Source organism: Megalops cyprinoides, chromosome 14 (genome assembly GCF_013368585.1).
Source record: "Megalops cyprinoides isolate fMegCyp1 chromosome 14, fMegCyp1.pri, whole genome shotgun sequence".
NCBI classification, from domain to species: Eukaryota; Metazoa; Chordata; class Actinopteri; order Elopiformes; family Megalopidae; genus Megalops; species Megalops cyprinoides.
In genome coordinates, this window is record NC_050596.1 from 16,730,817 (window position 1) to 16,746,560 (window position 15,744).

Sequence of the window (15,744 nt, forward strand, 5' to 3'; positions counted from 1 at the left end):
TTTCAGATAACCATTTTGGTTGTACACTTTGTATTTTCAAGGAAAGCAGACACTGCATCTCATCATGGCTTTACATAGATTTCTCATGGGGATCTGGTTTTATACTCGGTAGTGTTTTCCTACTGTAACATTTGTGCATTTATATTGTAAGTGTATGGGAGTATGATGAATGTATTCTTTTTCATAAGCAATGACACTGGTATCTAAATATCACTGTTGGCAAGATGTTCTTTTATTTTATATTCCATTTTGTGTGAAATCCATGCACTTACTATAGATTTATGTATGTATGACTGAACTGTGGTGTTTTGAAATGAAAGTTCCTGCATTTTGTGTTTGTTTCTTTTTTTCTAGATGACACTACATACTGCTACCGAACAACAGTGAGTTGGGACATCAATTTCTGTGAAAATGCATATCTGGATATTGAAATTAATCCTTTTGGTTGCTACATCTCTAAGCTTTGTAGAGATGTATGACAATTATGGGGAGATTTGTTTAAATTTATGTACCTGTGAGGAGAAGGATGCAATCCTAACTGTGAGCTGTGAGAACAGAGGCATTGTTAGACTATCAGAAATTAGCCCTGTACATTTTTCATCCTATCATCTTTTGCTGACTGGAAATCTCTTGAAAAAACTCTCTGTAAATGATTTCGTCAATTACACAGGGGTCACAATTTTGCATTTAGGCAACAATGACATCTCAGAAATTGAAACGGGGGCTTTTAACGGACTTCAAGGATTAAAGAGACTGCACCTCAACAATAATAAAATAGATGCCCTAAGGGATGATACGTTTGCTGGCCTTGAAAGTTTGGAATACCTACAGATTGATTATAATTATATTACTAGCATAGAACCTAATGCCTTTGGCAAACTCCATCATTTGGAGGTATTGATTTTGAATGACAACCTGTTGTCTGCTCTGCCTACCAACATTTTCCGATACGTCCCCTTAACTCACCTTGACTTGAGGGGAAACCGTTTGAAAATGTTCCCTTACATTGGTCTTTTGGAGCACATGGACAAAGTTGTGGAATTACAGCTGGAGGAAAATCCGTGGAATTGTTCTTGTGAGCTCATTGCCCTGAAGGCTTGGCTGGAGAGCATCTCCTACACAGCTTTAGTGGGGGAGGTGGTGTGTGAAACACCTTTTCGACTGCACGGGAGAGATCTGGATGAGGTTTCTAAACAGGAGCTGTGTCCTAGAAGAGCTATTTCCGAGTACGAAATGCGGCCACAGCCACCCCTGAGCACGGTCAGCTATTTCCAAACAACACCGGTGTCTGTGACAGTGTCCGCGACCTCATCTGCGGTTTTACGGTCCTCATCAAGGCCGACAAAGGGCACCCGCCAATCAAACAGATCAAAGTCCAAACCCACCTCACGCATTCCCTCGAATAATCCGTACAACTATGGTCCAATAATTGCATATCAGACTAAATCTCCTGTGCCTTTGGACTGCCCCACTGCCTGCACTTGCAATTTACAAATATCTGACCTTGGACTGAATGTTAACTGCCAGGAGAGAAAGATTGAGAACATCTCTGATTTAAAGCCAAAACCTTACAATCCAAAAAAGATGTACCTCACAGGGAATTACATACCTGTGGTACGAAGGTCTGATTTCATTGAGGCCACTGGATTGGATTTGCTTCACCTTGGCAACAATCGCATTTCTGTCATACAAGACCGAGCCTTTGGGGATTTAACAAACTTACGAAGACTGTACTTGAATGGCAATTTAATTGACCGCCTCACAGTAGATATGTTTTATGGGCTTCAAAGCCTGCAGTACTTGTATTTAGAATACAATGTGATCAGAGAAATTGTGTCGGGCACCTTTCACTACGTGCCCAATCTTCAGCTGCTTTTTCTCAACAACAACCTTCTCAAAACATTACCTGGGGGTGTATTTGCAGGCTTGAGTCTAGCCAGGCTTAATCTCCGCAGTAACCACTTCCAGAATCTTCCTGTGAGCGGTGTCTTGGATCAGCTGAAGTCACTGGTGCAGATAGATCTCTACGAGAACCCATGGGATTGCTCGTGTGACGCAGTGGGGATGAAGATCTGGCTGGAGCAGCTCAACACTGGCACCGTGGTGAACGATGTCATATGCGGTTCTCCACAGAGGCTGGCAGGGGAGGATATCCGATCCGTTAAATCCGATCTCCTCTGTCCGGATTATTCAGATGTAATCATTTCTACGTTTTCTCCATCTGAAGGACCCTCCCCTGGCAGTTCCACTACCATGGAGACATCCCTGAAATATAATACACCCACCAGCACTGTTCCCCTATCTGTTCTCATTCTAAGCCTCCTTCTGGTGTTCATAATGTCAGTCTTTGTAGCCGCAGGGCTCTTTGTGCTTGTGATGAAAAGACGCAAAAAGTCTCAAAACAACCGAAATGGCACCAATAACTCTGATTTGAGTTCTTTCAACCTGCAATACAGTCTTTACAGTAATAGATCAGCTCCAAAAGTTAAAACTGCCGCTGGACACGTATATGAATACATCCCACATCCGCTGGGTCACATGTGCAAAAATCCCATTTACAGATCCAGAGAAGGCAATGCAGTTGAGGATTACAGAGATCTACATGAGTTGAAAGTGACATACAGAAGTAATGTGGATGAAGAAAGAGACAATGATATGAGAAGTCCTTCTTACAGTGTAAGTACCATAGAGCCACGTGAAGATCCCTCTCCTGTCCAAGATGCTGAACATTTTTACAGGGGTGTCCTCGAACCCACCAAGCAGTCACCTTCTGGAAATAATTATGAGTATAAGTACACTGCCCCTCCTGCATATACTTATACACCAAGCTATGATGTCAGGCGTCAGTATTTGCACCCTGACAGGATACGAGAGACAGTGCTCTATGGTACAGCACCAAGTACTGTTTATGTCGAGCCCAGCAGAAATGAATACTTGGAACTAAAAGCTAAACTTCAAGTTGAGCCGGACTACCTCGAAGTTCTTGAGAAACAGACAACATTTAGCCAATTTTGAATCCCACATTTGTCTATATATAAAGCATTTTTCATTAAAGTATGGTTTCAAGCTGAAGGGTGCCTTGGCACAGAATAACTTTTATCTTTAAAGACCAGTAAATGGGGTGTGCTATGTTCTTATTTTCAAAACATCACAGGAAGTCAATGCCTTCTGAAGAAAACAGGACGGATGTTAGGGTTGTGATTCATAACCATTGATGCAAATATATTTTTTTATGTTTCATATTAAATACACATTAATATACATGTACATGTAACTTCACCCAGATATTTTAAGGAATATAACTATACATATGTTGTGAATCACAAATGTTTACTATTCATATTCAAATTGAAACACTGTATATCAGTGCATTTTACTGGACAGGTTATTTTCTGCTCTGGTCTGTATGTATGTATTTATTGGTATGCTTTCTTGAAATCTGCCATGTATTTTTGATTCTTCATTTATATTATCTAAGCATCTTTCATAATCCTCTGTAAAGCTTATGTTTGTAGTTTCAGATAATTTACTGACTGTAGCTTGCATAGTCAATGTGGCTTCATTATTTAAAGTTGCACACCCCAATCAGAAAGAGACTTTGCATAATTAAAAAGTGTTTCTGTATGCTCTCTGCACTTTTTGAAATGGTAGGCCCAAGGGTCTTCAGTCTCTCAGAAAAATCATTAGAACTATTATATATTAAAAATGAATATGTGTATTCATTCTTAATATGTATTTTTAATATGTATTTAAAATTCATAAATAACTAAAGTAATAATTACATTGTGTAATACTGATATTTTAACGTAAGACCTATTTTTATACAGGTATTCTCAATTCTTTTTTTTCCCTTACTGTTATGGTTTCCAGATTTTTGATTGCTTTGCACATATTGCACTATATTGACCAAAATATGTTACTGTCAACAATAAATATGATGTCAGGTTCATATATGTACATTTTCCTATACAACCATTTCCCAAAGGCAGCTAATATATTGTGAAGGAGGCAGAAGAATTAGAGGCTTTAAAAAAGGTTTATTCAACAAATTATCATTTTTTGTTGCAATTATTACTTTTTTCAGTATTGATGTTCATGGATCAAACTGTATGTGCATCTCCAAATTTAAATAGTTTATTGTGGTCACACAACTGATTGTTTTACACACATAACAATAACTAATTATTGAACAAAATGGTGTTTTACAGGTTTAGTGTACAATCTCTGTACAGTAACTTAGCCCATGTATTTTATTAATTAAGTATAAGCAGACTTTTTCAGATTGTTGTAGGGGGTACACAGCGTAAAAGCTGATATATTAACTAGATTACTAACTGTCTCACACACAAATTAAGTTCACATTAATAACTGTATGCAATTAAACAACAATTTACACACATTTAAATTATATAATCCTATTTGGAAATCATAATCTGAACTGAAATGGCCAAAACTAGTTATTGTATCTAGCACATACAAGGTGGCTGAAAGTTGATCAGAGTGACTGATGATTAACTAATTTGTTGTTTTAAAAATACAGATCTTGTCAGTGCTATCCCAAAATGATTTTATACAGTTCCTTTTTACGTTTGCAGAGAATTGAGTAAGGTCCTGAAGATTTAAATGTCAAAAAACATATTTTATCTAAACAACTTGTAAGTCATTCAGAAGAAGATGAATCATGACAAAATGTCTAAGGGCTAACTGGGTGGCGAGGCCGAATCATGTGGGGTGAAAATTAATTTGGGCTATGACACATTGATGTTCATTTGTTTCCTGTTGTTTTCATGCTTTTGATTGTGTGTGCGTGCGTGTATGTGTGCATGCATGTGTGTGTGCATGCATGCGTGTGTGCATATGTGTGTGAGAGGGAAAGATAGCAAGTGAGATTTGCTCCAACCAGAAAAAAAGTCAGTTAAATTTTCCATTCTGTGATCCACTCAGTGTATTCCATTATGCTCAACTGTATATATAATTATAAGGAACTCCATGATTGCAAAATTAATTCATTTTTAATTTATCTTAGCAATAACTTATTTTAACAGTGCTTGAAGCTACAGGGGATTTTAACATCAGCAGCAATTAATATGTGTGTGTGTGTGTGAGTGTGAATTAATATTTATGTGTGTCCAGTATGTCTGTCCAATAGCAAATATGCAAGTCATTATTAGTTGTCTGTCAAAGCACCACTGGTAGATGCTCATATAAATGTTAAGTAACCAAAATGTCCAGACTGCATTGCTTTGACTAAGAAGCCATAATAGCTTCACGGCTGCTTCTGACATTTGCCTTTGGTAAAGGAGAATTCTCTGTTTAGTTGTGTGTGTGTGTGTGCGTGTGTGTGTGTGTGTGTGTGTGTGTGTGTGTGTGTGTGAAATCAGAAGGGAATGTAAAGGGTCAGAAATCCAATGCTCAAAGGCAGTCATAAAGCATTAAAGCTGTGTTGGTGTTGTGGTTCCTCAGTTGAACATCTACCATTGGCAGTAAGAAATACGCAGATGAATGTCTATACAATGGCCTAGTGGTTGATTTGTGAATATCTGTGTAAACATAAATACATGAACAATATCTCCTGACATTCTAATTACGTAGTGAGTAAAAAAGTAAAAATGTTCTCTGATATTTTGTTTAATAAATCTCATAGTGGTGGCTGCAGCATTGCCATTGTCCTGACTAGAACGAGCACCTTCCAGACAATGAGTATATTAAACATCTCCTGCAAGGAAACATGCCATCAGTGCTTCTGACACTTTCACCAAGTATCTGTCCATCTATAGGACATGCAGCCAGACAGTTTATTTTGTGTCTGTCAGATATATCTTCCTGTGGAGAATCCAAGGGAAGACACACCATGATCGATATTTGAATAATTCTGTTAAAGAACATTTTGAAAAACTGATGGCTCAAAGACCACACAAAAGTTACTCAGTTTGTTAGTTCGATCATAGTAGCCAACAGAATTCTTCAAGACATGAAAAACTAAACTCTTTTGTCTGTCTACCTTATAGTAAACGAAATAGCATTGTCTCTATTAAATTGCTCTATTCGTGTTTACTTTGACAATAACGCCTTGGCATGTTCTTTGAATAATTAATATGTTTGTAATCAAAAATGCAAATGCAACTCATTTAGTGTATGTCAAATGATTCATTTTGAATGTTTTTTTTTCAAATTTTGAAAGCTCAGCTTTTCACTGACTTCTGATTAATGCTGAACTTTTTTTTTATTAAAATAGATTCTCTCACATATTATTTCTAGATTGTTATGGTTAACATATACAGCACATTTGCATATAAGGTGTTGCAATATTGTGAATGATGTTGAAAGTCTTGATTTTGTAAGGGCATTAATTGAGCATTTATACATTTTCAAGATGGGACTTTGACAAAAAGGCAAAAATTGATTGTGTTTGGAAACACATTTTAAAATCAGATCCATTTTGTTTCATTTTTCTTGATGCGACAAACCCACCATCATTTTTGTCTGACTTCTAAGTAATTGGGAGTAAATAATGATTTTATTTTGTCGGGAGCAACACAAAGGAGCAAATACAGTAAATGGGTGTGATTTTGATGATACAATGAATGCCAAGCACAACATTTCAAATGAAATGGAACAATGGAGTGGAATTATATATTCAGCATGGACTCTTGGGGGTGCATTTGCTGACACTGTAGCATGGACACAAATGCCAGTGCATTCTGGGACTGGAACCTTCCCAGTAGTAGAGGGTGAAGGCGACTGACTCTGACTGGAAGGCCTTAATGTATTTATGATCATTGAACTCTGTTTGTTGGCTTTCTCTTATTCATCCAGGGCCATGGGTACCCTCTTCTTTGATAAATGGCAACCACAGGTCACTGACTCCAAAGCCTTACCACAGAATCTCTCCCAAAAAAAAAAAAAAAAATCAGATCAATGTGTGGCCTCCTTGAGTGTGTCAAGTAATTTAACTGTCTCCACACTGTGATTAACATCTTTCTTTTTGAGTGGGAGCAAAGTCATTCTGTGCCGCTCCTGCAGTGGTGACAAAAAAAGAAATGCACCCAACTACCCAAAAATAGACTACCACGACCGGTTCTGTACAGATTTTAGTGTATATACATATTGCACATGTGTATAGGCATTGGCATTAATGTGTTACTGATTTTTTGGCAGTGTGTGTCATGTTGGTGTAGGTTTCATTTTGTGTTATTGTTTGCAATGGGGACACCAATTGTTAATTCATATTTCATTCTGATTTATTTTTGGTATGGGGAAAGAGCAGCGTGCTAACATTAGTTATTTTTCTCCCTTGCATCACCTCACACACAATGGAGTCTCCAAGATGGTTTTGTCAACCTAAGCTTGGCACATGACAATGTGATTTCATGCGAAACTCCTGATGGTAATATGGAAATTGTCTTCCCTTACAGGAGCAGACTTTAAAAATAAAATTGCGTATTTCACTGCTGTCAGTGAAGCAGCAGTGGCCTATTGTTGTTGCTGAAGATTATTGCTGTCTTTTCCTTGAGGTATATTCACACAGTGAGATTTCATATCTGGGTTTTTGTGTATACGGATGTGTTTAAAGCAGACCTTGCCTTGCTGTAAAATTCAATGCACATGAGCAGATTTTCCATTGTTCCTGTTCAGGATTTTCTCAGCTGCTTATAAAAGCACAGTGAGAAATCATGTATAATGTTGAAGAGGGCTTGCAAAAGCAACCAGCATTTGCATTATAAGATTGGGTTGATAAATGCAATGGTGGGAAAAGGACAATTAATTCCCTGCTTTCCTGAGACAGATGTGGGTTTAATGTAGATACTAAGAGGTTCTGTGAAAACAAAATATGTATAAATAAAATATATTTTGTTATTGCTGGCTTTTAATTTTTTATAAATTTTTAATCATAGGGGTATGATACTATCATAGGTGCTGTGAGTTACTGGGACATTTAAATGGTTAAAGAAACCATTTATCATGGATAATGGTTGGTGATTGGAGGAAGAGGTATTTGATTTAAGTTTCATTATTCAGAATGTTAACCACCTCAAAGAATCCATAATTTGTTGGTTTCAATCTCAAGGATTTAGATGAACAGCACAGGTCTCATTAAATCCTTGAGTATTTCATACAGTTAAATGAAAAGGCAGTCATTTTCCCCCTTGAACGAGGTACAAATGCAGTATTTTAAATTTCAGTACATAGTCTTAGTTCAGTTTGATTGCTGTGTTTAGTGTCCAGAATGCATGCCAGAGAACAACAATGAGAATTAGGAGCAAAATATGATACAACACAAAAAGCTGCAGAAATATTTTGGAGATAACATTTTTTACCTACATTTCTCTACATGGGCTCTTTTGTTGATGATAAGTGTTCCATCTCTTGATAATCCTGTTTTACCATCAGTTCAAAGTTCAAAACTAGTCTATTCTATGTACTGTTAAGGTTAGGAGTGTAGGGAATTTAGCATAATTCACAATGTCCTTACTTAATGCAGCACACAACTTTTCTTTCTTTCTTTTTAGTTTCACTCTCTGTATTGATACATGTGGAGACTAAAATGATTCCTTAATGTTACTGATTTACAACACTGGCCACACAATCATATTAACCAAATAATGCTTCCACTCAAAGTTGCAGCTCAGTTTGTATCTACTGAGATCATTACATAAGGAATTTGATTGCAGATTTTCTGCCTAAGTACTTACTGGGGTTGTTCAATGTTTTATATACGTGTTAAGTGTTGGAGAGATTTACTTAAAGGGTGTGAGATATGCTAATCATATGCTATTTTCTGTGTTTTCTCCTTGACAATATCTCACATTCGCTCCTACACTGTAAATGTGGAGTAACTAAAACTGATAATTATAATGGTGGCTATCAAATCTCCCTATCATAAACAATGGCAAGGACGAAAGTGAAAACAAAAGAACTTAACATTCCAAAGGAAACTTCAAAAGTCATCAAATATTTACCAAATATTTACAAAGAAAAGAAAGTAAATTAAACTTCATTATGCTAAATCAAAAAAAAAAAAAAAAAAAAAGATGACCCACTCCATGAGACCAGCTGAGCAGGCTGAGTGACAGCCCATTCTATCCCCTGCCCCCTTACACACACACACACACACACACACACACAGAGAGAGAGAGAGAGCACAGCTGGTCTAATTGTAATTTCTCTCAAAAACACATAAGAGATGAACAGCAGTATGCCGCACAACATATAGAGGTTGCTGATCCTACCGCTACAGGTATTTTGGTAATCACATTTAAGTTTCAGTATTTAGTGATTAATGCTGAGGATACCTGACACTGTCAGCACTGATGCAGTGCGGATGCCTCACTATGTTCCATTCGATTATATGTCTCAAGTGAGCTATGAGTGAACTCTTTGGAAGTCGCTCTGGATAAGAGCATCTGCCAAATGAGTAAACGCGGAGGTAAATTGGATTCCCAAGCCATTTTGTTCCATTTCACTTTGGAAGATTCTCAACATTTTTGTCAATTATATTATACATACAGTTTTTGACTTTAATTTTCATAATAACATGTATGTTCACGTCATTTAAAGAGTTAGATTAACTCTGACAAACACCACTTTACAACACGCTAGTTACGGACAGAAATTATACTTCCAGTTTAATTGAAATGGGTGGAAGGGTGGAAAAAATGGTTGGTATTATGTTGGTAATGATGGTGCAAGGTACAAATTTTTGGATAGTGCAAACAGTCAAAAATGGAAGTTGGGCCTGTTTTACCCTGCTTTTTTCTCTCAGTGACAAAGGTGTGACATTTTATTTTGGGTTGTGAATTAATGCAAATGCACGACACTGTAGTATTTAAATGCATACAGACTGCACTTGCATCTGCATAAGAGGTACCTTTGACCTCGCTAATTTTTAGACCTGTATACCATAAGACTTGACAGGAGGAATCAAATTTATGTTATGTCATTGGTTGATTAGCTACCCATCACTCAAACATTAGTCAATTAATCACATCAGTGTAGCTCTGCAATCACAGGATTCATGCAGCGTATATAGCTGGATCAATACACTGTAACATATTCACTACAGGGTAACAAATAACATTATTGTTCTGTAGATATGGGGACAAATATGGGGACAAATAAACCCACAACAAGAGCAGCCCTTTTGTTCCTTTCTGTTCCTTGTCTATCGCTCATTCCAGCACACCTTGGAGTCGCTCATGAGTGGTTGTCTTAGAAAAGCACCTGCATTACATTTTCTTTGACATTCAACAGGCAAGAGCAAGCAGTTGTTACTAGATGACCACGCTAGAGCATACAGAAGCTCCGCCCCAGCTCCACTCACTCATCTAATTATCAGTGGGAGTCTGTTTCTACAGGGTCACCACATTGACCTGAATACAGCAGTGAGTTATCATTATGCTCATTCTTTAGCTACATGGGCTAGCTAGCTAACTAAATATACAACAGGACACATACTCATTTTTAGACTGAATGTTTAACTAGTTAGTAAGCTAAGAATAATTAGTAACTGTGATAATCCAAAAAGAACATTCATTTAATGAAAATTTCTTGTACGATGCACAGTTCACTGACGGTTGTATCTTACCTCGTATCAGCCAACTTGTCATATCAGGAATACTTCACTAACAATTGTTAGTTTAAATAGTTATATTGTGTTTAATGATGATTAAACTACAAATTAGTGGAGAAAATCGAAAAACTTTACAGCTTTGACAGGTATTTAGGAGCTAGGTTCAAACATTGTAATAGAAATAGTCATTTTCTAGTGATATCTTTCCAGCGGAACAAGATATTGGAAAGATTCAGAAATGATTGACAATCTATTTAAAGAAGAATTATGACCACTGTCTTAATGTTTCTGACCTCACCTTAACCATCTTTTCATGCAGGTTTCCTCAGTGTTTGTAGCAATTTTAGTGATGCTCTGCATGGAGTCTTGAATTTGATTGTGGTACTTGACAGCACTATCATGCAATGAGGCTAACTGTTGGGTCTACTTAATTTATGCCAGATAAGAATGTCCGCTAAATGATTATATTGAAATTGTAATTATGTACTCATTAAAATGTATTTAAAATGTATTAAAATATGTGACAACAGTACAAAATCCCCTCCAAATAAATGTATCAACTTCAAAATACTAGCACACAAAAACCTAACCCTGATATGACAGGACTTTGATTCTTAACTCTTAAAAGGGAGCCTAACTAACAAAGTCTATAACAACTAAATCTATAACTTAGCTACAATATGGGTATGCCAGGAGTCACTCTATGACAATATATAGGATGTTTTATGGTAATGGCAGCATTTAATAGATATACATTTTTAAGATGGAGTAGATAACTATTAACTGTAAAACATTTAATACAGAAAATGTAATAATATTAACCATTACACTGTTAATGCAGTCAAGCTATGATGTGTAATATTAGCTACCTTATCTAGGTTAGTTGCCTCACACACATTACACTCACTGAAGTAAAACAATGGCATGTTTTTTTTTCTTCATAAAAACGTGAAATGTGTTGAAATTTCATCCCCACCTTGCTTCATCATCATCATAAACTGTTGTTCTGCAGGGAAAATGCTAGATGTTTCATACATACTAAATCTCTGTCAGAACTGATTGATTATGAATAATGTAAGAAAATGAATGTCACTGCAGCAGCCATGCTGTTCACTGGACGAGCGAGTGGAGCTGGGGTGGAGCTTCTGTATACTCTAACATGGTCATCTAGGAAGGACCAAAGCAAACTAAGCAGGAGTTTCTGGATAAGCATGGACTCCCTCATGCCTCAGTGCCATTGACTGCGTGCAGCTGCACACATCTTCACTTCCCTTTATGTGAACTGTGCCATTCTGTCAATGTTCAAACTTTCAATCATCCAGTATCAGTGGTACATACTGTTAGTGAGCAAATGTGTGATATGCTCAAAATGTGTCTCAGATAAGTGGTTAAGCGGGTCATGAATGAACTTTGTTGCCCTTTTTTTTTCAAAAATGCATCTCAATCTCTCTACAAGTTTGTATAACAGGGATGAAACTTGGCAATTATGATTTCACTACAATCTTTAGTAATTTTATGCTACATCTATTAAAAAAAAAACAAAAAAAAAAACAGCTGTTCTATTTATTTTTATTCTTGGTATAGCATATGAGAATGTCATAATACAGGCAACCAGATGAAAGGATTCATAAACTCCAAAACAAGTGAAATATTGATATGAATGCATTGTTAATCTAGCAATACTTTTGCTAAATGAGCATGAACCCACTGTACAAACTGTCAACTAAAAACTGTTATTAGCACTGAGTATATCAAAGCAGAATGGTGGGGGTATTGCAGTAAAGCCATGTACTTCATATGTGTATACATACTTACATGCACCTTTTAATTAAATTAAAGTGAAGTGAAATGGTCAAGAATTTCTTTTTAAATAAAGCTATACAGCTTAAATAGCTTTGTGAGGAGAATATTGCATTTTTATGCAGGTTTTATTATTAGTTTTATATATATTAATTTGCCTAGTTTTATAAACTTTAATTATATATTGCACACGCATTATATAATGTATACAGTATATTGTACATACCAATATTATAGTTCTACGCTGAATCCCATTTCACAATAAAAATGTATCATTGTGCAGTTGTAAGCGTTCTAAAACATGGGTATCCTGATTGGTCAGTGCACCTCAAACCTTTTATTCATAGGAGTTATTCCTGGTCCAACTGCCACTTGTGCCTCTTGTGTTAGAACCTTTTTAATCTCAAAATTAATTCAGACTAGCTGTTTTGACAAGAGCGCATGGGTGTTGTGTCTGAGCCTGCAAACAGTGCTTAAAATGCCAAAGTGGGGCCCATTTTGTAAATGCACAAATATTTAGATGATTGAAATTAAGAAACTGTTTCCCAGAGTTTATCATCCACATCAAGACACATCACATATATCATGAATATGACTGATTTTGCTGTGAACGTATTCCGTATATACTTTCTACATGTAGCACACATTCATTTTATATTGTACATGATCCTCAGAGATGAAAGCATTGATTCTGACCATTCAGCAGAGAGAAAATCTCAGCAGTTAGAACTTGTCGATCAAACATGTACTGGTAAATGTTAACAAACAGTTAGTTTTTATTATTTACTGACTGATGCTCAAATATCTGACACTACTCATATAATAGAAATGTCTCACAGCCCATAAGAGTATGTCTTCAGTAAACTACGGAAAACTGGTTTTTCATTTCATTGTGGAATTCAATTCTTCAGTCTTGTAAATTATTTTTTCCATTGCATTTTGTTTGAACAGATGATACTTTGAGGTTCACAAATGAAGAGAAGTTCAGCCACTGCCATGTTTCCCCTCAGCATGCTTGATTGAATTCCTTTTCACATTTTTTTACAACAAAATAAGGCTGAATTCATACAGAAAGCTAATATGCAGATACAATTTGCTCTATAATTGATAAATGTTACATTGGAGGGTTTTTCTGTGCACAAAGCAAGCATATTTTCCAAATGATTATTATCAGAAATATGCTGTCCGTTTGTAAAGTAACTGGATATGTATATAGAGAGTATGAGAGATGTCATATCAGTATGAGAGAGAGATGTGGCTTCTTAATTAAATTTCAATAAGGTCACACATATATAAATGTTTAAGAAAGAAATGTTTGGATTTTTATGATGTGGGAAGTACTGAACTTATGTATAACTTAATGAAATATCATCATGGCACAGGAGGTAATGTTTGATCTTTATATACTTGAATGACAGTCATTGTAATTGTCTAAAACCTGTAACCAGAAGATGGATTATTATCTGCACTTTTTTGTTTCAAACAGGTTAACAGCTGATTCTTCTCTTTACATTGTTTGGAAAACCCGCTTCTGTCCTTGCAGCTGAGGAAGCTGTCATTATAGGATGGTATGTCTTTAATAAGCATTCACCTGATTAATCATCCGTGACTGGATCAGTGTTTGTGATAGACCTCAGTCATTATTTCTCCTACGTTGTACTTCAGAGGAGATGGGTAGCTCGGTGCATTTCCCTGAGGATCCCTTGGTGGAGGGAGAGATTGATTTTGGTCCTTTTTTCATCTAATTACCCCCTTTTCAACAGCCAATCTTTTCAAAGTTCAGATCTCTGCTCAGGCTTGAGTGATACACTCCTGAAGAAACCCATCTCAACATGGATCTCGGCAGATATCAATCTAATCTGCTTGTTGCCTCCGTCTGGGATGCACATTTTCAGCATCACACCGGCTTAAAATGTTGGCATTCTGGACATCAAGAAATGACATTACATATTAAATTAAGAACAGGTTGATTGGATGAAAAAGCAATCTTCCTCTGAGTGCTCGCCTCTAAGCAGAGAGGACAAACAAAAGCATTAACCTGTGTTTGTGCGTTGGAAATAAGTCTCATATATCAATACAGTTGTCTTGCACTAATGCAAAATTCTCCCTTAATGGATGTGTTGTCCAACACATGACCTTTTCAACTCAAATTAGTTGTGCTGATCAGCAAGATGGGGAGCTGCATTATACCCATGGGTGTGTACAGAATTCAGAATGGGCTCTATCACAAAAACACATGCAGGCCATAGCTATTGAAACAGATCACAGTGAATTACAGCATATTTACCTGTCCTTTAAGGAACTAAACTTAAGATGGGTTGTTAGTCACAAACATGTGTGTTTGTGTGTGTGTGTGAGTGAGAGCAACAGAGAGAGAGAGACAGGGATTGGTCAGTCTGTTAACAAAAGAAGACGTCATAGTAAACAAATGTCTACTCTTCACCAATAAATGCTAATTTGTTCAAAAGTGTTTGTTTTGATTTTTGTCCTGAAAAGTGTTTTGGGACTCCACTGATTTGTGAAAATGACAAGGAACAGACAAATTCTAGTGATCTTTCTGATGAAGATCCTGCAGAACTGGTAACACCACATTTCTTGACAGTCTGGGAAGAGGCAGTGTAGAACCATCAAGGTTATTGAAAGGTCTTGGGGAGATATGAATTCAACTCATCCTTTATAATTTTAGTTTCATAAGGTCCATCAGTTAGGTAGAGATCTATGTCTCAACAGCTGAGGGTCTGAGGGCAACAGAAAAATAGCTAAGGGTAATTAAACACTAGGTGGAAAAGCTACGGGCAATAATTACAGATCCAAGTGATTTTACAGTATGTGAGTGAAGAACAGAAGGGGACAAGCACTAAACCTTGGGGAATACATGTAATTACCCTGACCTATCAAGATGGAGGCTCTCCATGTGATCCAATAGGTGTAGTCCATAAGGCAGGAGGCAACCCAGCTCAAGGCAATATGCAAGATTCCCTTGGCCAGGGGACCCTTGTGGTCTACTCTATCAATACTGCAGAGGCCCAGAAAGATCATTGCACATGAAAGAGTGTTTTTTTTTTCTGTATTGTACAGCCTCACATTGTTCTGAATGAAGAAAAATTTTACTTTAAAACAAAGTACATTAAGATGACAGTAATAGATGGGTGATGATGTATACACTTAAACTGAAACAGTTGAATGTTTAGAGAAAGAAGAAAAAAAATTTCATGTTTCACAAAGATATTATTTCAGCAATATTTGTCATACATTCCTAAGACTTGTCATATGAAGGCAGGTCACCCCAGCCTGTGATATGGTGGGTAAACACTACTCATTATTCCCACTTGCATATCAGTGAACTGGGGAGATATAGAATTACACTGAGAAAT

The 15,744-nt window shown here is 36.6% G+C and overlaps 1 protein-coding gene across 1 annotated transcript; it reads left to right on the top strand.

Annotated features, from left to right (window-relative positions):
- The first annotated feature begins 380 nt into the window (after positions 1–380).
- On the top strand, positions 381–3,276 carry LOC118789068 (SLIT and NTRK-like protein 5). The gene has a single exon (XM_036545372.1). It carries the CDS (start codon positions 412–414, stop codon positions 3,013–3,015), a length of 2,604 nt encoding a protein of 867 aa, XP_036401265.1. The 5' UTR covers positions 381–411; the 3' UTR covers positions 3,016–3,276.
- Positions 3,277–15,744: the final 12,468 nt, after the last annotated feature.